The 22,297-nt window shown below is 36.8% G+C and overlaps 1 protein-coding gene across 4 annotated transcripts in view; it reads right to left on the bottom strand.

The window, feature by feature from the left end:
* Positions 1–22,297, bottom strand: part of DLG5 (discs large MAGUK scaffold protein 5) — a 114,172-nt gene that overhangs the window by 18,110 nt on the left and 73,765 nt on the right. For 2 of the 4 annotated variants that reach the window (XM_052799348.1, XM_052799350.1), the window contains exons 8-20: positions 20,216–20,446; positions 18,003–18,187; positions 17,214–17,339; positions 16,347–16,479; positions 13,299–13,426; positions 12,451–12,626; positions 11,814–11,917; positions 10,994–11,086; positions 9,052–10,071; positions 5,318–5,456; positions 2,686–2,833; positions 2,065–2,186; positions 908–997 (exon numbers count right to left, since the gene is read on the bottom strand). In XM_052799348.1, the coding sequence (XP_052655308.1) occupies positions 908–997; positions 2,065–2,186; positions 2,686–2,833; positions 5,318–5,456; positions 9,052–10,071; positions 10,994–11,086; positions 11,814–11,917; positions 12,451–12,626; positions 13,299–13,426; positions 16,347–16,479; positions 17,214–17,339; positions 18,003–18,187; positions 20,216–20,446 (2,695 nt within the window). The remainder of the gene's footprint in view (positions 1–907; positions 998–2,064; positions 2,187–2,685; positions 2,834–5,317; positions 5,457–9,051; positions 10,072–10,993; positions 11,087–11,813; positions 11,918–12,450; positions 12,627–13,298; positions 13,427–16,346; positions 16,480–17,213; positions 17,340–18,002; positions 18,188–20,215; positions 20,447–22,297) is intronic. The other 2 variants (XM_052799349.1, XM_052799352.1) reach the window with 1 other exon arrangement.

The following is a 22,297-nucleotide window of genomic DNA, read 5'->3' as shown; positions in this document are numbered from 1 at the left end:
AGAAAAATTTAATATGTAGGTTTATTTTCACATAAAATATTTATGTACTGCCCTTTCCTTTGGGTACCAGATACATTACGAAACACCTGAAAACACCAACAAAACCCCAACATGAATCACACACACAGACAAGAAAGCTCTGCAATTTCAAACAACCTTGACATGACTTCCCTTGCATCTCTTCCCTAATTGTGCCCTCCCTGAGTAATTACTGAACAAGTGCCCTGACAGAAAGATTCAGTTTGCTTCCTCTGAAAAAGCTACAGAAAATAAATCTCAAATTACTAATCACAAATGAAAGCCGTTTGTAAGAATTGTATTTGCCCAGTTAGGAAAACCACTGCATGCAATCCATTAAGGCTACAGAACATTTGAACAATGACAGCAGCAAAGAGTTGCCATTTACTGTCATCGGACTCTGAATTGTACAGCTCTCCAGCACTCCAACCGGTATTTTTATCAGGTCTTTAAATATTCTCCACCAAGTAATTCTGAATGAAGTACTAAAATATTTTCACTGCATTTCAAAATACGATTTACAATCAGTAATACAATAATATGCAAAATAATATACTTAAAGAATCAAAAAAAATAATGCGGGCCATCTCACTGTTTTAAGACATCATTCTAGAAGAAAATTACAACTGTAAAACATACAGCAATGCTTATTCTTACGTTTTTTGTGCACTTTTTCTTAGTGTGCCATGTCCTAGAGTCAACTTACAGAAAAATCAACTTTCATTAGAAAGTTTCCTTTCTTTACCTTTCTGTGGAAAAATGCAAATTTTGTAGCCTTAATAAAACTCTCATATTTAGATTTTGGCGCAACCTGATTTAACAAGTGCAAAGGCTTTGGATTGGTAATACTGAAAATAGTACAACTAAAATTACTTATGAAATAATTCACCTCTGTCAGAGCCCATCATGGACCTTGGATATCTTGGTGTTAAAGGGATCTTAATTCGTTCTGTTCTGTATTGCAAGTTACTAGAAGAACCTATTTTTACAAGAAGAAAACATTACAATGACAAAAGTAAAAGCAACTACATTGAACAAAAAAGTTTATTTAGTTTCTACTTCTTCAATGAGCATTAAAATCACCTTTGAATCTATGCGCAAGCCTTGATGATTACCTTCGTATATATTGTGTGTATCATACTTCTAGTAAATTGTCTTGATTACACAGCCAGTATAAACAGAGCACAATGCAGCTATACAGTATATAAGAACTGTTCATTCTTGTATGAAAAACATTCAAAATATTTTTCAATCAAATGAAGCTTAACTTGAAAGTCTGAGTGAGAATCTAACATCTCTGTTTACTAAGAACCCATGGGACTTTCCAAAAGGCATTTAAAATTTTCTGGTTACATTCTGCTTGGATGAATACTTAATTTTTTGACACTGGTTGCAAACTGTTATGCCACATTTTGCTGTGGTTACAAAGCTGCCATGCTCTATTCAGATGCAACTGCCAATCATTGATGGAACACAGGAACACAAACAGGCACAAAAAAGTTATTACATAATTTAAAATTTGAAAAATTCTAAAATGTTAAAATGTCATTGCTACAAAGCATGCGCTTACTTTGGTATTACTAGGATAGGCATAACCAATCTTACATGTCAATCAAGTAAACATAAGTGTAACTTATCTTCCAACAATACAATTCACATTACACCATTAGTCATCCTTGATTTTTTGTTCTAGGGACTCTCTCCTTTTCTCTTCTTCTCTCCACCTCACTGAACCTCAAAAATTCTTTGGCGGGGCCTCCCATCTTTATAAGGGTACTTTCAAACAGTAGCAGGCACAGAAAGGAGAATCACTCACACGCACAGCATTTTAAAGAGACTGTAAAGAATGAATTAAAAACACAGCTACTTCCAGGGAACATCTTTAGTCATAAAACCACAAAAAAATGAGGCAAAGGAACACAAGAAGCCTTTAGGCTTTGCTAGCTGTGACAATCCCATAACACATGTACTTAAGGAATTTTCCATTTATTCTTTGTCTCCAATATGTAGGAATCACAGAAGAAATAAATTGGAAAAGCTAGTTACCAAGTCTTGCACTGGATGGTAATGAATTTGAGCCATGAGATGCTCTTGTACGTGAATTTTCAGAATAGTCATTGGACTGTTTATGACTTAGGTCCAAACTCAGGCGACCTTGATGCTGGGAACTACATCAAAAGAAAAGGAGAATTGGGCAACAGTTAGAACTGGGCAAAGCACCTCAGCAAATAGCAAACTGGCCTACAAAAAATTTCGGTTATCCCTGAGTTACTGAATAAAATGAATGCTCCTCTCCTTCCCACTTCCCAATTTCCCATCATTTTATGAACTAAGAGAAGTCAGAGGAAAAATAGCCTAAAGGGCTATAAAAAAAAAGGGGAAAGCTTTATTTGTTTTGGCATTAGAACATTAGAAATTGGTTCATTAAAAAAATAAATGTCTTTGTCAATATCAGACAGTGGAGCAGAGGGAAACCTAATCCATCAGTTACTGAAAGAAATGAAAACAACTGGCACATCACTTCTATGCAATAATGATTTTGAGAACTCTGGGTCAAAATAACACACAACAGCAGCGTGTTTGACTCTGCACTGTATAAAACAACTACCAGAAGTAATTTCATCCTAATGAAAACAAAAATTTAAAGAGCTATAAATTTCAAACCACCTGGGATGCAGATGCTGATGACATATTTGGCTGGCAACTGATGGGCAATTGCTGGTGTGAACTCTATGGCTCCAGGCAGTATAGATTGGATTTCTCATGACAGCAGTTACTGCAGGGCAGGGTGCTAAGCTTCTTGGTACTGTACCTGCTTAAGATGATAAAATCACGTTCTTACCAACATTATTAGCATATAAGCTACAGATTTTAAATACATTTAAATATTTATATAATTATTTATTACAACATTTGCATGTATGAACATGTATCTATAAATAAAAATGTATTTGTTTGCTAATAATTTTTAAGCACCATGTGACACCTTTTAAGCAGTACATACATATTTAAAATCTAGTTTATAATTTTGTAATGAGTCAGTAATAAAGTGGATTGTATTACCAAAAATGAAGTCATTCACAGTATATCATTTTAATATGCACTGGTAACTGAAAGATTTTCTCTGTTTTTAAGTATCAAACTTTTTTTATACAGCAACAAAAATTCTGCATTTCTCTCTGAAGAGTCATCCGACAGGAACACAAGTTTTTATTTGGTACTTGAACTGACTGCAGCTAAAATGATTCTTGTTCCTCTTCTGTTGCCTCGAAGCCTCCCACTTCTAGTGTGTCCTGTGACTTTAAATTATACTATTTCAATATTTATTTATGAAACTTATTACTCAAGCTGTTCTTTTAAGTACACTCATCCTTCAGTACTCAACCAAAGTCTATCTTATCAATTTCCTCTTAAATGAATTGGTAGCACACAATACAGTATCGAAAACTTCTTCACATTTCAAGACATACAATCGTATTGTCTAGTGTAGGTTTGACTTGATTGGGTTATTATGCAAAGGTATCATGACAAGATAAAGCTTTTAGTTAGAAATAATACCTTTTAATACTTTTTCTATATCATCATCAAAAGAGAGAGAAAGAGAGAGGAAAGAGTAAAAGAAAGAAGAGCAAAAGCTTCTTTGATCTGAGCTACTCTCAAGCATGTCTTTACATTCTGAAAATTCATTGGGACAACAGGGTTTGAAGCTGTCAATTGCTCCAGATACACAGGTGTTGTGGTTTAACCCCAGCCAGCAACTAAGCACCATGCAGCCACTCGCTCACTTCCCCCACCCACTGGGATGGGGGAAAGAATCCGGGGGGAAAAAAAAAAAAAAAAAGAGTAAAACTCATGGCTTGAGATAAAGACAGTTTAATAGAACAGAAAAGAAGAAAATAATGATAATAAGAATAATAATAGTAATAAAATGACAATAAAATAAAAAAAAATTGAATATACAAAACAAGTGATGCACAATGCAATTGCTCACTACTTGCTGACCAATGCCCAGTTAGCTCCCAAGCAGCGATCTGCCCCCCCTCCCCTGGCCAACTCCCCCCAGTTTATATACTAGGCATGACATCACATGGTATGGAATATCTCTTTGGCCAGTTTGGGTCAGCTGTCCTGGCTGTGTCCCCTCCCAACTTCTTGTGCCCCTCCAGCATTCTTGCTGGCTGGGCATGAGAAGCTGAAAAATCCTTGATTTAGTCAAAACACTACTTAGCAACAACTGAAAACATCAGTGTGTTATCAACATTCTTCTCATACTGAACCCAGAACATAACACTACACCAGCTACTAGGAAGAAAATTAACTCTATCCCAGCCAAAACCAGGACAAGAAGTCATTACCTTCCACATGGCTTCCAGTAAAAAGAACGTCTTCCATAATATCTAGAACATGCAGGAGTTTGGGGCTTTTCAAAGAATCGAGGGCAAACTCATAAAAATCAATATTGTCTTGATTTGAAAATCAAGTTTCATATGCAACTGCTGAAGGTAGCTACACTAAAGAGTGAACAATCCATCTGCCAACAAGTTTACCAAATGCTTCTCGACCATTTCAAAGCAACTAGCATGCGATACTCTAATTAGCTGCTGAAGCACTCCATTTAGTCAGTGCCAATTTAAAACCTGCTAACATGAACTTCAATACCAACAACTGTTTGATCAACTGAGACAACATGCTAACTGTTTTCTATTCTACCCGATTATATTGATTTCTGCGTGAGCTGCTTGTGAGTCCAGTCTTCAGCAGCTTAGTACCTCAAACACGTTAGCATTTAATCTTTAATTTAGATTAAGATCACAACCAGTTTGGGCACTCAACTTGAGATATTCCAAGCATTTGATTTCCAAAAGGCAGAACTTAGTATGTTGCACCTTCTGAACATCAGATCTTTTTCCTTAGATGTATTTCAGAAGTTAAGCAGCTAAAGCTTGGGATGCCTCCATTTACTGTTCGCTTTCAAAAATGTTGGAAATCTTACATGTCTTCCTAATGCATAGGCTACACCTTGTTCGCCACTAGTGTATTCAAAACTCTGCTGCACAAACTGATGAAACAAATCCTTCAGCCAGGAGTTGCTCAGTTTCCTAAATGGTTTTTAAACAGGTTTCACTTCTTTACAGTCCGAAAGCTGAGCAGACCCATGCTTAGATTACAACAAGCCATGGAAATATGTTTTATGAGTCATGTTTGTTCTGCACTTATCATGACTAATCCCCAATATTGTCCAATATGGACGAATTCCTTGGGGCATTCCTAGAAAGTAACTACAAGTTCTGTCACTCACCTGCTGACATGCTGCCAGCATATAAGGCAGCAGGCACAAAGCCATCGCTGTGCCTAGCAGACCGTTTTGGTGAATATGGTGCCCATTCCTGCAGCTCTGGAGACAGATGCTCCTCACTAGCTGGAGCATACTTCTGCACCTACAAAAACAGAAATTTGATTACAGGAAGCTGGAGATTCAGAAGAAAAAGAATAAAATAGCCAAACTTTGTAGGCAGTAAGCAACTTCAAACTTTCTAGTATCTGTTCCAGAATGTGCTCACCATCACAGTGCTTGTTACACCTTTATCTTTCAATGATGCTATTCACTTCTACCCTTTCTTCCTCCATCCTGCTCCGTTATTCCTTTTTATTATTTTGTAATCTTTTTAGGCCAATGTTTGCAACTTAACTAATATACTTTACTTCACAACAAAACACCCAGCATTTAGTTACGTTTATCCTTTAAAATACTGCTTTCACAGGACATTTTAATGGTTATTTCAGCCACTATCGCAAGTGTTTCCTAAAGAAGACCTGGCTAACAAGCCAGGAAGTGTTTTCCTCTAAGCCTGTATTTTCAGTAAGTGTGGAGGAACCTCTCGTTAAGAGCAATTCAGGTTTTGGAACCATCACAACTTCTGTTCTGTACATAATGAGTAGACACCGGTAAGTTAAGAAACATGAGAATAGCTCAGCTACTGACAGTGATGCTAGAGAGCTGCAAGTTCAGGGCTCAGCACGGACAGTTTATACATTTCAAATGTACAACACAAAACATGAGATTGAAGTATGTAGTAAGTGAAAAAGAATCACTGAAAAGGTACTTACAGTTTTTATGATAGCAGTATTATAATTAAATGAAGAGTTACTGAGAGCACAAAGACTCTAAAATGCAGAGGTACCTTCTTAGAACCAATACTTGATCACTATCGTGGGTTCATTAGTAATTGTACCACCTACTACTCAGGGACAAAAGTTCTCTTAAATTTATCAACTTATCAAAGTACAAAACCTTAACTGTGTATATACACAACTAAGGAAACTGATAACACCCAATATGGCTACAAATTCAACTACACTGCATGCTCTATATACATATCTTTGATATTATAAACACTACTTCAGTAATGAATACATGCAGGCTGGAGACTACTATCACACAGCCTGATGTAGCTGTAATGCACAAAGATGATTCCACCCAAGTGAAATTCTCAGAGTGAATGGTGTCCACATTTTTAGGCACAACATCACTTCTGCTCTCCAGTCAACAACTTCAGAGTTACAAAGCTGAGCCTATTTTCTGGGAGAACAGGAGACAAACTAAGGGGAAGGAAAAAAAATAATTAAAAAAAAATAATCACAGAACCTAGTCCTAATTTAACCTTAGAAACGTAAGTTAACTAATACATCAAGTAACTTTAAAAAACCAAAAATTATTACTTTTTAATTCTATTATACAATTTTCTTCCTCACCTCGAACCAACACCTATGTGATATCTGCAATATCACTTGGGCAGTACGTAGAACCAACTGTAATATGTTTACCCTTTCTGGTCTCTTAAATAGTGAGTGCCAAAAACACACGCTCTGTAACAGCTAACAAATTTCTTACATGTAAGTCCCCAACTACATGTGTCCTTGTCACAGCTGGAAACTTCACTCGCTACAGAAATATTACTACAATTATAACCAGGACAGCGTATATGCTCACGACAATGCACTATAATGAAGCATGGGGCTATTAGTGCTAATGGATCAACTTGATATTTTACATAAAGCAAACACCCCATATTCAAATGTGTTCAATAGCTTGATCTTGTTTTGTTGTTATATATGTGCCAAAAGATGACATTAGAATATGCCTGCCTTTGCTTCTTGCAGTGCAGTTCTTGATGAAAAACCATGACCTTTCTCTTAGCCATAATGCTCTTCAGACCTGTTCAGAATAAATCTGCTGATTTCAGCTACAAAATCAAACTCTTTTGCTTTTCTATTATTTTCTGTGCTGGTTTTGGCTGGGATAGAGTTAATTTTCTTCATAGTAGCTGCTATGGGGCTATGCTTTGCATTTGTGCTGGAAGCATTGTTGATAACACAGAGGGATGTTTTAGTTACTGCTGAGCAGTGCTTACACAGAGCCGAGGCCTTTTCTGCTTCTCACCCCACCCCACCAGCGAGTAGGCTGGGGGGGCACAAGGAGTTGGGAGGGGACACAGCCAGGACAGCTGACCCCAGCTGACCAGAGGGACATTCCAGACCGTATGACGTCACGCTCAGCATATAAACTGGTGGGAAGGTTGGCAGGGGGCTGCTGGTCAGAGACTAGCTGGGCATCAGTCACTTGGTGGTGAGCAACTGTTTTCACTTCCATCACTTGTCTGTCTTGGGTTTTATTTCTCTCTCTCTTTGTTATCTTCCTTTTCATTACAATTTTATTTATTTTCACTATTATTTTCATTATCATTATTATTTCACTTATTATTTCAATTATTAAACAATTTTTACCTCAACCCATGAGTTTTCTCACTTTTACCCTTTTGATTCTCTTCCCCCATCCCACTGGGGGGGAGTGAGCAAGTGGCTGCATGCTGCTTAGTTGCCAGCTGGGGTTAAACCACAACAATAATGCAGAATTTGCTGGACGCTTCTATAACAAATGCTTGAAGCTCTCTGTAACTACTTTTCCCCCAAAATGTTAGGGAATGCGGAAGAAATACAATGGAAGCAGCCAAAAAAAGACAAACAAAATCGCCAGTTGTTCTCTTATACCAGTATTTTTGCAAAATACGGCTCCAATCCTTGCACTACTTCCAATTCAGCTCTGCTGTCTCTTTCTTTCTAAAACTCTGTGAAGAGGGTGGGATGATCCAGGTATAAACAAGTACGGGCAAAGAATATGATAGGCTAAGTCATTAAGATGTGATTATATACAAGCAAAAATAACACTTTTTGAAACTTCAGATTTTAGTTGGGGGGAAAAAAAAAAAATAATCTGTATCTGCCACCTGAGCAAATCTGAGGCAGTAGACCTGAAACTACATTACTGATTATGCCACTTTATATAATGTAGTCATCTAAACAGGTGGTTCTTCCTAGACAGCATAAAACTTTTCTTCCACCTATTCTGTTAAGACATGACCCACAATCTCCACAGCAGAGTTGTTTATTCTAACAAATTATACTCTCATTTTGAGCTGTATTATTAAACCATGTTCTCATAAAACGTCCATCTTTACAGTGTAATGTGCCTAACACCCTATGAATTTCAAATTAGATTTATGAAATTATTTAGACACATAGAAAGACTTACAAAAAACAACACTGTGAATGGTATACCTTTTTCCATTAATTTGTACAGTGAGCTGGGCAACCAGTCTGACTTTTGTAAAACTTGAGGCTAAAGCTGCCTCTCTGCCTTTTTATTTAATTTTTTTTCAGGTTGTCAAAAACATACAAGAAAGAGCCCAGATCTTCCAACAAGCAGCATTAAAACCCAAGATGTGGCTGCTAAGAAGCCCCATCATTCTGTTTCACAGCCACCACTGCCTGTTAATTACTGCAACTTCATGAATTGATTTTGTATTTTGTGATACTGCAAAGTGCCAAATGAGTCTGGGGTAGCTTCTCAGGGGACCTGGATTTTGAGGATGGGCTATGCTTCTCCTGTTATGGTATGTAACTGCGCACCCAAAACCACACTGAAAATACACTTTAACATTTCTAGTTTTGTGCTTCAATATACCAAGCTTCTACCTGAAGCGCAGGATTAGGAATGGGCATAGGGGTCATTTTATGCCTTAGAGCAGGAGCTGATTTTGGCCTTGGTCTTTTAACCTCTGGCTCTTCAACTCTTTGAAAGCCAATGTCATCTTCACAGGATTTTCTTGAGGAGAGATGAGTGCAGTCAATTCCCTCCTCCCGATAATAATGCCCAGCATTCCTGCTGCGCCCCTTGAGAGTAGCAGAGTCCTGTTTAAGTGCCAAGGAAACCGGAGCTTGGGCAGCGGCTGGGCTGGTGGGTGGTGAACCAGTTGTTACCGTAGACTCTGAGGCTGAGCTTGCCTGCTGTTTATGCTTAAATTTGATAGAGTCACTTCTCTTCGGAGGAGTTGGAGGAGTTGAAGTCACTTCAGCTTTTGATGGCTGAGGTGAATGGCCTGCTACCTGATTAGGGGAAAGGTATTCCAGTTTAGGAGGAGTTGGTGGTCTTTTGAAAGTATCAGGGTCAAAGATAGATTTCCTTTGTTTTGGCTTTTTGTACACAGAGAACTTTTCTGTTTCTGTTGTGGAGATATTCACCATGACTTTTGGCCAGGTACCACCACTATGCTTAGTTCCACGTCCTTTGTCAAATGTGGTCTCAACCATCATACAGTCAGCTCCTGTAGGCTCATAAGGCAGCCTCCTGTTGTCCAAGTCAACAGCTCCATAGCCTCGGTCCCCATATGTCTCTGGGCTGAAGGAGCTGAGACTGTGTTCTGAATTACTGTGGCAACTGTGCACTGTGTTCCTATGAGAGTCTACTCGTAATGGGTTATTAGGGAAAGTTTTGTGATCGCAAAATGAACCGCTGCCCTGATCACTCTGGTCCTTCTTGCCATCCATGATGTCTGGATTGAATATGTCAGTCTGGGTTGAGCTGTTGAGTTTCAGATTTCTTTTATTTTGGGCTTGTATCTCTGTTGTGTGAACCCTACAGTTTGATATTTTTTCTGAATCCTTCAGATTTTCAAATATATTTTGACCACTCCAAGATGAACTCTGAGGAAAAACCTAAAACAAAAACCACATGTGATCACCTTATTATTATGGCTGATTTCTGTTTAGTATGAGGCATTTTCTAGCCTCCTCAATTTACCTATACCTGAATATACACCAAGACATGTATAGATACAGTTGGGAAACGTTTAATAAAATCTTACAGATTCAAAGCACAGAACATCAGATAAAATGAAGTTAAGAATTTTTTGAAACATTTTCAGAACTATTCCAGAAGGGCAACTCCACACGGTGGCAGAAGCACTGAACTGACAGTGAAGGGACCTGCATTCTACTTCTATCTCTGTTAAGTGATGCTAATAAGTCATCTTTCATTGCCCATTTCCCCTCGAATATTTCATCTTTTTACTTTCTTAAAACCTCACGCTCTCTGGAGCTGGAATTATCACTCACAAACCTGTGTGACAGGCCCAGCATAACGGGACTGTAAACTCAATAAGCAAAACAGAATAATATTTTTATAGCAATAAGCCTTATGAAGAAAGCCTTGTACTTAATCTTCATGATAGCCAGAGATCCGTTTTCCGCACAACTCCCTCCTGACTAAAAGCAAACCTTTCTGTAGTCAGGAGGCAGTTTATCTTTCATATATCTTTCTGCTGCAGCTCTGAAGCAGAAACCAAGAAGAAAGAAGCAATTGTGCTAGGAATCATTTTATGTGACCAGCAAACAAACAGGAAAGAAGCGAGAGCAATAAAAACAAGGTCCATTTTCTACCAGATGCCACAATAGCCTCATGTTGGAAATAACTGTTCAGTGAGTGTACCACCAGTGAAATGCATCCGGATGGTCTTATTTTTAGCAGAGACTTTCCCATGATCATATATTCATTTTTTTCATTTACTCTTCCCTGAACAAGTAAAATGATTCCGTATAAGTTCAAGAAAATTCTGAAAATTTAGCTTCTCCTACTCACCTTCATCAGTGACAGGGTAAGGGAATCCCTACAGTTTCGTAGCAAAGCTTCACATTCAGTAAGCGACTTATTATCTAGTGCAATGCCATTGATCTACACACAAAAAACCACAACAGACATCTGTAAATGAAAGGTAGCAGGTGGAGAGCATCTTAAGGTAGCATCTCTGAGACAGGGAAAACACTAGTTTTATATTTATACATGACTGAAGTCTGGTTGACCTTGTCCTGTCTTTTTCCATTCTCCACTAAAAAACCAAGCCTCCTAACTACAATCTTGCTATTCCTCCCAGAGATAGTGTAACAACACTTCTTTCACTACATTAGCCTCTATGCATTTGTACATCCACAGTAACCACCTTCCATTTCAAAGGAGTTCATATATCAGACAGGTCATTTAAGGCTGCAAATGCACACAGGGAAAAACTTCCCCCCAGAAGGTTGACATCTGTGACACCGTAATTTAAAAGACAAGAAACCTTTCATCCAACCAAGGGATGTCTTTTTGGAACTGACCTTTCCTATTCAGTATAAAAATCACAATTATGATTACATATAAGCCAAATGTGAAGAGGAAGTCAGTGTCTCTGTCAAAAATTCTCATATGAACTAAGCGTAGCAAATAACCTGTACATTATATTAATTACTCAGCCTACAAACGCGTTAATTTATAATAAATATTTAGTGAATATACAAAAAGGGTATAATACAGTGAAAGTAAAAAATTAACTGGAAAGTTTGGGATCTTAAAGACTAGCATCAATGATAACACTTTAAAATAAATAGAAAATAAAAAAGGAGAATGCATTCTTAAGACTTACAGCAATTATTCTATCTCCCACAGTAAGGGAACCCTCTTTGGCAGCTGGGCTTCCGGGCACAACAGCAGCAACAAATATTCCATTTTCTAGACTGACCCCACTATCTGAAATAGACACACACAAAAAAGAATTTACTCCTGCAGTTCAAATACATTGCTCAAACAGCACGTCTGACCCGCCTGCATGAGAAAGAAATATAACTACTAAACCAACTGAATTTCAATTTCTGAAAACCCTTTAAAAGAAATAAGAACACAGTGGGGGAAAATAGGGATTTTGGATATCCCAAAATTTAATGTAACCATACAAAGCTAGGGTGACTGATGGGTTTAAGTCTTGTTTAGACTCCGGGTAACACTCCAGGCAGGCAGCTAACTAGAACTAAATATTTAAAAAAACCCAAGAACACCCAAAACCCACGCAAGAACAAAAAAGAAAACCTGTGCTTACAGAATAAAGCTATCATCAATACTAGCATTCTTAGTTTGCTAAAAACAATTAATGAAAAATCCCCATCTAGAAGGAAGGAACAGTTTAAGTGGGATTTAAGCAGAGGCTCAGAACATGTACCTTTATGTCAAGGCATTTTTGGCTGAACAAACACGTATCATTTACATACATCCTTTATAGCCATTACCTTTATGTCCGGAAACATTGATGTGAAGAGGTGTTATCACTCGCCCACCTAAGGACTTTCTTCTTCGAACCACCATGTTAATAACACCTCCTCCATTTAGAACAGCTTTTATAACTTGCTTTTTATCCTTATTAGTAAGATCCACATCATTTATCTTCAGCAACCAATCATTCACTCTGGTAGATAAACAGAAATAAGCAGGTCAGTGTTATAAGCATACTTTGCTGGATGCAGCACATGAGTAACATTCATGAAAAGGGATGCAAGAGAGCTGATCTCAATATGCTAATCCTTAATTATCTGGAGTTCTCCATTCCTGAAAAAGCATTAAATAACAGCTAAATGAAAACCAGAACTTCTAGTCTGCACTTCACTAGCAAAAGTATATTCTCAAACCACTAATGACTACTCCTTATTTAAAAGCAACTCTTTGGACAGAGGAGGGTTATTAAAAGCCTCCTATCAACACTAAGAACAGGAGCAGGTTTCAAATTATCCCTTGGTCTACTCTCCTTTCCCCTTGCCCTCCCCCATGCTCAACATCATGTCTTTCCCAAAATTTAAATACATAGCTCAAAGTTTGAGGAGATAATAAACAGAGTAGGTAAGACATAGAGAAACAAAAGAACATTTCGAATCCTGGATGAGTCAAACAGTGTTTAATTTCTGTAATGTTTTTAGGCATTGGTCTTCTCAGTGCAATTTCCCAACGAACATTAATGACATACACATGAGCAATGATAAAAAAGAACTTAAAAAATAGGAAAACTGAAGACAATATACAATATGCTCATATTTAGTTTATGATGATCAACAAAAGACAAGTATCTTCCAAAGTCAAACCTTACCTTAATCGACCATCAGCAATACTTCCTTTGTCTACTTTGGTAACGAAGATCCCACAGTCTCCAGGGAGGTATGGTTCATTCACACCTTCTGCCACATCAAAACCAAGCGCTTTCAAGTCCATATCATCCTAATAAATATTATTAACAAGTGACTCAACTGCACTGGCAACCATTGTGCCGCTGTCTGTTAGCAAGAGGCATTACTGCATGTTTGTACTAGGCACTTACATTTACAGGGTACCTGTTCTAGGCAAGTTTTTATATTTTGTACTTCAATATATAAGCTTCCATTAGTCATTAGGCATCCTCTGGCATTAGAGCAATCCTTCTCTCTCAGATTAAGGCTGAAATAATGCAGAAGGGGAACTTCACCAAAGAGGAACAGGAAAGCAGAAGAACATGCAAGAAAGCATGTTCAGACACATATAACCTGTTTTAAGGTATGATGCTGGATGTGTAATGGGAGAACAAGGACATGTCCCCCAAGAATGGGCATTACTTGGGGAAAAAACAATTGCAAAGGTAAGGAAACAGCATTGTGTCTTAGTGATGAACTCAGAAAGATGCCCGCTTTGATGTGGCTAGAGACCAGAAGTAAACAGGAAAGAGAGTTCTAACATTATGGGGGACCATTTCTAAATACAGATTAGAGGCGATATTCTACCAACCGTGATCCAAAACAGATCATCCTCGATGTGAAAAGTGATCAACATCTTTAACAGATCGGTCATTGAACGAAACATGGAAATTTTAATTTAGCGTTTGCTTTGGTAAATGGCAAGGTGACTGTAAAAAAAACTGGTTAAAGAAAATAAACTGGTACCAACTAATCACAAACCGATTTATTATTGCTAGTTTCAGTGTTAAATACTACACATACAAAAATTAGAGAACTCTACTTGAAATCAGCTGGACCAACCATCTCAGCATACTGAAGGGAGACAATACTTGAAATTTAAAATCTAACATGCAAAAATTAAAGACAGCTTAAATCAGACATGTAAGGCATGGTTCTAGACATGGTTTGATGACTAATCACCTTAAAATCAGAAGAGCATAAAGTCTTCAGGGAGTGCAAAAGACACCTGATAAAAGCTGAAGATAAAACATGCAAAAATATGAATATTTACCAGAACTTACATTGAGCTAAACCTGCCAAAAATATACTAAAATCTTTATGATTCTTCCAAATATTCTATGTAGGAAAAAAGTTCATAGGAAAGAACATGGGGCTGCCATAAAATAAAGATCGATTAGAGATCACAGTATCATTGCACAGCCTCAGAGCTGAAAAGTGAATATTGTTTCTCGCAGTTTTGAGCTCAGTGATTATTTAGAACACAAGCTTAAGCAGACAGGTGAAGTTGAAGCAAAAATAAAAGGATTTAAATGTATTCAACTGTATAATCTCCATCCTGGAATTCAAATGCTGGTAGGTCAGCAAGGATTTTCCCATATATCTAATCAAGGTTGGCACAATATTATTACTATCATTTGATAGCAGCAAGAGTAATCCCCATGTTTAGGAAAGGGAAACATATAGTCAAATGACAAAGTCTACACATTTGATCTCAGTAATGCAAACATTTAGAACAATCTTTGAAGTAAAGAATAACTAAATAACTGCACATGAATGGAAAATTCATCAGGCTGCAATGTTGTTTATCACAGGTACAGCATATGCTAGACTTGCCAACTCATTTTACAGACAAAAGAAAAGCAAAATTATTAGTTATCAGTTAAAATGGAGAAGATGGCAATGCACAAAATCCGATGATGAAGGAGCTGGTCAAGAGAGATGGAAAAGCATGGTGAAAGAGGAATGGTTATCCCAAGAAAGAATTTACAGGCGGTGGTTCTGATGGATCTGCACTGGTGCTCAGTTCATATAGTCTTTTCAATCTATATATTTCAACATATAATAATACTAAATAATATTTTTAGTGTCAAAAAAGAAATATATTAGTGATTTTGTTGGGATGCACTGTCAGAACACAGACAGATTGGAAGAGCATAAAAAAAGATGACCCCAAATATTGCAGTAAAATAAAAAGGACTGAATTTGACAGCATTAAATCACAAACTATGTCATTCAGGAATGAGAAGGAAATTCTGGTATATGCAGAAGCTGTTATAAATGAAACACCATCTGGAAGACCACCTGTGTGTTCTATGCAGTCAAAAAAATTACTACTAGCAAACAATGTGATGTGCCAGTCAAAAATTTCAAATAGAAGAGAATACAAGACTAGCATACAAAGCAGTGAAATAAAAATTCTAGACTACAACGAAGAAAAATAAAATTAAATGGAGAAAAGTACTACTAGGATAATGAAAGGATGCAGAGATTATCTGGAAAGCTAAACATAAGAACTTTATTTAATATCCCAAAATGGAAAAGGATTTAACTTTCTCTACAGACAAGCAAGAGAGATTAGCATCTCCTTTCATCCCAGATTTTTTAAGCTGAAGGGCAATGTTGCCCTAAAATATACGTTCATCATGAATAAATACTTTTAATACTTTAAAATTTCTAACCATCAAATCTGAGCAAAAGTAAGAGAAATAACCTCATGTAAAATGCTTAACTATTTTATGCATAGTTTATAAGTGATGTTGCCTGTAAGAGTAGAGGACTGGGCTCTCTGAAATCAGTTTTTCCATCACATCTTAAGTTTCAGCTGCCTTAGCACTGCTATTTCTGCAAGGAATCACTAACTTAAGGAATACTAAATGTTTAACTTAAAACATTTCCTATAGTACATGGACCTGGGTACCCTGAAGGATCAGATGAAGGAACTATTTTTATTTATAATTCATATGAAGAAAAATGCAAAGCTTGTGTATAACAGTTTGGTTTTGCCAACTACTTTTATCTAGACGTTACTGCACTTGCTGCACATGTGCGTGGTTCCTCGCACAACAACAATAAAGAAATAAAAACCCCACAGATTAAAGTTATTTTCAATCATATCTAGTATCAAGATGTTATAATTTACTTATAGGTATCCAATATATAAGACAATGCAGTTGGTGTTTTTGACTTACTCTGTCTTTTTCAAATTCTACCACTTCTGTTTCCCATTCCAGAGAATCTGTGTCTATGGCTGAGTCATGGGAACTATGCGCCATCAATTGACGGAATCTGGCCTCCTTTTCCAACTGATTCTCCATCTTCTCCCTAGGCAAAGAAAATAATTATTTATGAACACAGACAACCCTTTTAAATAAATTGATACGTAATGTTATCGTTATGAGATACCTTGTATTTTGTTTTCTAACTCAAAAATCCAAGCCGTGCCAAGAATTTGCCCCGTGCTTCCATCTTTCCAATACTCTTAGGCTATTATCAAATTGACTTTCTTTTTCTATATATTGTCCTAACATAAGTCTTACATTTTTCGCATTATTTTTACATGATTGAATTACACAGGTTTCTAACATCTCCCAAAATGCATTTAATTTACCCTCAGAGGACCTATATTGGTATGCTCAGGACAAGTGGGGCATGATAAATATCAACAGCAAAACCTCTCCCACAACTCACTGAGATGACATATGATGCACATCTTCCTTGCATTCATAAACCAGTGAGAATACAGTTGGGAGGAACCAAGTTGCAGTTAATCCAACTTCAGTGAAAGAATCTGATATTGCTTAGTGTATCTCCACAGTATAAAATGTAGAATATGTGTCTCATTAATGAGATGAAAGGGTTAAGATAGTAAGACTTAGGGTCCTTCCCACCACAATAATTTCCATGATAACTAAATACATAGGCAATGTTTCCACATACAATATCTGAATACCTGCTGCCCACAGCTATAACAACATATGATTCGCTTGCGAACACAGCTAACAAACCAAAGTTTTTACCACAAATTTCCATGCAGTTTGATCATTTCTCTAACATACTTCAGTTCCTTCAGTTCACGAACAGCGTCGTTTTTCTGCTTTCTCATGTCATCCAGATTGCGAAGAGCTTCAGCCAAGTCGCTCACAGCCCGGTCTCTCTCCCTCCTTAAGTTGTCACACAAAGTCCTTCAGAAGCAAAGAAGTTTCAATTTAGTTACTTAAAACCCTATCAAAGTAACAAACAAGTTTTACCATATTGTATAGTTAATGCAAAATTTTAAAAAGCAATTTCAAAAGCTCTTTCTCAAAAAAAAAAAGTATAAGGAAGAAAAAAATTGCATATGCTAGGTCTTAAGGAAAAGCTTGTCAAGGTAACAGAAACTTCCTTCATGCCTTTCAAAACTTTATTTCTACCTATCTTCTTTAATCTAGCACAAAAAAATTCTGATTGAAGTATGTTCCCTTAGTTTCTTACACATGTTTAGCAGCAACTATGTTGGGCACTTTTTGCAAAATGTCCCCACAGGTACAGAATTATTTGCAGGACTACAGCTATAGCAGGATTAGGTATATTATGCCTAAAAGAATGCGTAATTTGTTGTTCCTACGTAGCAGTGCTGTTAGGCTCTATGGTATTTATTAGAGACATATTATCAGTACGAAAGCACAGACAAGGCAAAGTATCTTGTAAGGTGCCCTCAACTTTTAAAAAAACAAAAGAAATCACCCTGTGACAGCTAATGCAGAAGTTGAAGAAAGTGCTAGGAAAATCCAGCAAGTCCTAGAATTGCATCAACTGCACACAAGGTGTTACAAAGATCACCCATGTACCATCTAGCATTCATTTACCGTATACTTTCCCTTTCTGCAACAATCTTATCCCGCTCTTGAAAGGCCCAATCTCTCCTACACTTGGCTACTTCTGCTTCCTGGACAGCTTCCTTTAGTTCTTGTGACATTGCCTCATATTGTTTCCGAAGCATTTCAATTTCTTTGTTTGCTCTTTCTATGTCCAGGGTAGCAGAATCTTGTATCTAGGAATTAAGAAACATAGGTAAGTATTTTAGGCACAATTTTTAGGTGTTTTACTATATGTGTGTTGCCTGATGTATTCCATTCTCACATTTTCCATGAAAAATGTTCATTTATCTTAGTGGCAACTTTGGGGGGAAAAAAAGATAAAAACTGCTGTAACATATTTCATTCAGTGGCACACAAATTTGTGCGAATACAATCTACATGAATAAGAATCCTTCGAAATAACATCAGTGAACATTTTGTATTTCAGAGATGACATTCCATGCTTCTATCTTGTTCTGCTTAGCAGACAGAAAAAAACTTCAAGGATATTTAGAAATCAGATACACCATTATACGCAGTTACAACACAGATTTCCAGCATTAATGTCTGTTATTTGCCCTGGCACAACTAGACACACATGTTCACAAAACAGACTTGTGATTCACACAGGTCCCTTAACTCCAAAGCAGAGCAATAGAATTCCAGAAAAGTTTTGTTGGAATGTTTCTTGGTTTAGGTAAGAATTACTGTCTGCTTAAATTAACTTGTTCTGCTAACATTCTCTATTTTGAACAAGAGAGACGGTGACAAGAATAAAACAAATACATAAAGAATACTCAAAGCTTGCAGCACAATAAATACAAGACAACTACAACAGTACAGCCCACCACAAGCACTGAAGGCCATGGGCTTGCAAACAACTGTGTGTGATTAAGTTCAAGAATATAAATAAATCTAATGAATCTGACTAGATGTGTCATTTGATTCAAGATTAAACTTTGGAGGAATGTTTTTAAGACCTGAATGCATGACCATGAATCAAAGAGAGACTACTAAGTCACAATTAATACACTTTAAAGCCTCTTTTTTTCTCTGAGTTATAATCATATTCAAAAATAAGAGAGCACTGAACCTTAAACCCCAGGTTTACATTCTCACCTCAACATTAAAAAATAAAACGTTGCAACAAATAAGACCAAATAAAGGCCATGAAGAGTCATGTCTGGCCTTTTGATTGTCTCTTTCATTTCCAAGCATTACTTTCTTCTCTTCCACTCCACTGGCAGGAAAAATACAATCAAAAAACCCACTCAGACCAACAAATGGACCTTTATATTTAAAATGTCAATTCTGATTTGGAAATGACCAAAGGTGAGCATCTGAGCGGGTCCATTGCTAAGTCACAGCAAAGTTCACCCAAACTTACTTGAGAAAAACAAAAGTTTCCAAAATCCCATTGGTTTGGCCATGAAGAACCAAACACAATCAAAGATTTATTTCCGGTACAACTGAAAACACGGTTTAATCGCTACCCCACACACTCATTCAGGATTGGCAAATCAGTATGACAGGCAAGATTATAAACTTTTTTTGTACTGGTAAAGTGTTGGTATTCAATGAAAAGAGAATACAAGTTTAATGAAAACAATCCAAAATATCTAGTTTAATATTAAATAATTTCATATTCGTTATTTATTTCATGAGCATAACAGTTGTGATACTATGCATTTTCATACTACATTATATGTAAGCATTTACAGTTGTATGTGGATTGATATTTAGTATCGCACACAAGATGAGCATTGGTAAGCGTGCACAATTGTAAGAATGTTACTACCCACAGAGAGACATAAATTGTCAGAATAGCATATTTATACTAAGAACGTGTATAGATTAGAAAATTTACAATCACACTTCAATTAACTTCCTTTTTGAAGTATTAGAAATAGCTAACATCCTGAGCAGGTCACAGGGATGAACAACACACATTATAGATGGCAACAAGCCACCACAATATTTTATTTGCCATTTATTTTTTACAAGCAGAAACTTAATATGAAGCATGACTGTATTCCTTTCAAACAAGAAGTTCTGTCACTACATCTTGAAGAACGTATGTGTGTTTATATGTAGGTATTTTAGAGTGACTTGGGGAAAAGGGGGAAGACATCCAATCTGCTCAGACCTTTAACTAATCTCTTGAAAATTACTGACCCATTGAAGCTAAGAAAGAAAAAGGCATCTGTGAAGACTTGCAATACCTGACGGGCTTGATAATATTCCCTTAGTAGATGGTCTCTCTGGATGATAGCTTCTGTTCTCTCTTTCCTGGCAACATCTCTTTCTTCCTTCACTGTCTCTATATCCTTGCACGCTTGGTCAAGTTCCTTCTGGGCCTCAGCTTTGTCCTTCACTTCATGACAGTATTTTTCCAGCAACTCATTCCTCTCACAAATTGCTCGATCTCTTTCCACTAGAGCTGAGTTTAGCTCCTAAAACAAGATCCATTGTTTGCAGTAGGTTAAGTACAGAAGGAAATAATTCATCTTTCCAACTGGATACACACTGACACCTTAAAAGCCTAGAGAGTTTACCACTAATATTCTGAAAAAATCGGAGCAGAACAGGACTGTACTCACATTACATACAAGTAAGTACTAGTAAAGAATATTAAATTTGGTATTAAACATATCATACCATCACATTAGCACAGTGCTATGTCAAAAGTAAGCAAGAATCTGGGAGCATTCACAGTTTTGAGGAACCTAAATGACAGAAAGTTCTTAACCAGTCAGACTTGGTGTTTTAAAAAGGCTTTAAATATAGCAAAGGGTAAGAATATATATATTGCAAATATTTTTAAGCAACTGCCTCGATTTTATAGGACTGAAATAATTTAGACAACCCAGCTACATAAGTATCTTAGAGCTTCCTCATAAGTTTTAAAGGGACATTGAAGTCATACGCCAGTAAGACACCAATGTGCAAAGATAAAACTACAGTATGCCGTAAAGCAGAATGACAGCACATCTTATTAAATGTGGAATTCAACTGCATCATAATAAAAAAGATGAGGTAAATGTAGCTCTAAAATACAATCTGTCCTTTTAAAATAGTTTAAACTAGACTTCCTATTGGAAAAATGAGGCATTGTAACAGTTGAATTTCATGCCACTAAATTTTAAGAAGGTGCAGCTCTCTAGAAGCATTCAGCCAATGGCTACAAAGAAGTCCTACATATAGGCACTCCCAGCTGAAAACTATTGATGTTTTGATCTCAAGAAGATTACCAGAGAGAGCTGACATCTCAAAAGCAAAAGAAGAAAAGGGTCTAAATACTTAAGGACAGAAAGACATCATGGCATAAACTGAATTCCCTTTTATTTTCCTCTACAGTTTCCAAGGAATAAGACTGACTATTTAAAACATGGGTGACAATTGCATTTTGCTTTACTAACATAATTGTTTTTGAGATATGGCATCTAATTAAGGCTAGTCAGACTTTTCTGTGACAATATCAAAAGCAGTATTTTTGCTGTAGAGTAAAAGACAAGCACTAGAATTAATGACTCACTCTGAACTTTAAACATATCAGTGAATGTCAATTACCCAGGCACTTAAGTTTTTTCAACATCAGGAAGAGCTTCCGTTGCTCAGTACCTCTGAAGAGAGAAATCCCTGACCCATCTGGCACTGCAAACAAATTTTAGTACTGGAAGCAACGTTTTGCACAGCTTAACTATAGTCTGTATGAAATGCGCAAATGCATGTATAAAACTTACACAAAAACATTAAGTCTTTTCCCACATGCAGCTGGGATGAAAGTCATCAAGTATGAAGGCAGAGGGAAAGTTCTCAGCAAGCCCTTCATTGAACAAGAATTTACAGTACTTTAAGGTGATTGGAAAAAATACATATAGTCACAGTTTATTCCAGCATGCTCAATAGAAACTATCTGAATAAGAACAGCCATTGCCTCCCATGGTCAGTAGTAAAATTTCACCTCTGTCTTTTTCCTGTTACATTTGCACAAAATTACATTATAGCACAGGGCAATGTGCCATTTGGCACTGACTAGAGCAGCTTTTGTCTGGAAACTTTAGAGTGGCTTGGTTTGAAGAACATTTCTGAATTTGTGAAGAATTCTTATGTTTGAAGGAAGTTCTTGCATCAGAATATAGTGCAATAAGGATAAAATACAGTATAAAATACAACAGGTCTATTAAACAGAGGGGAAAGCTGACTACCACTGAGATGAAACAAGACATTCTAAGTATTTGCTGGAGCAAAAGATTATGCCAAAACCAAACACCACTGGGGAAAGTAGAGGGGGAAATCTATAA

The sequence above is a fragment of the Harpia harpyja genome, chromosome 10 (assembly GCF_026419915.1).
Source record: "Harpia harpyja isolate bHarHar1 chromosome 10, bHarHar1 primary haplotype, whole genome shotgun sequence".
NCBI classification, from domain to species: domain Eukaryota; kingdom Metazoa; phylum Chordata; class Aves; order Accipitriformes; family Accipitridae; genus Harpia; species Harpia harpyja.
Note: the sequence above shows the minus strand (reverse complement) of the source record. Positions and strands in the feature narration are given on the sequence as shown.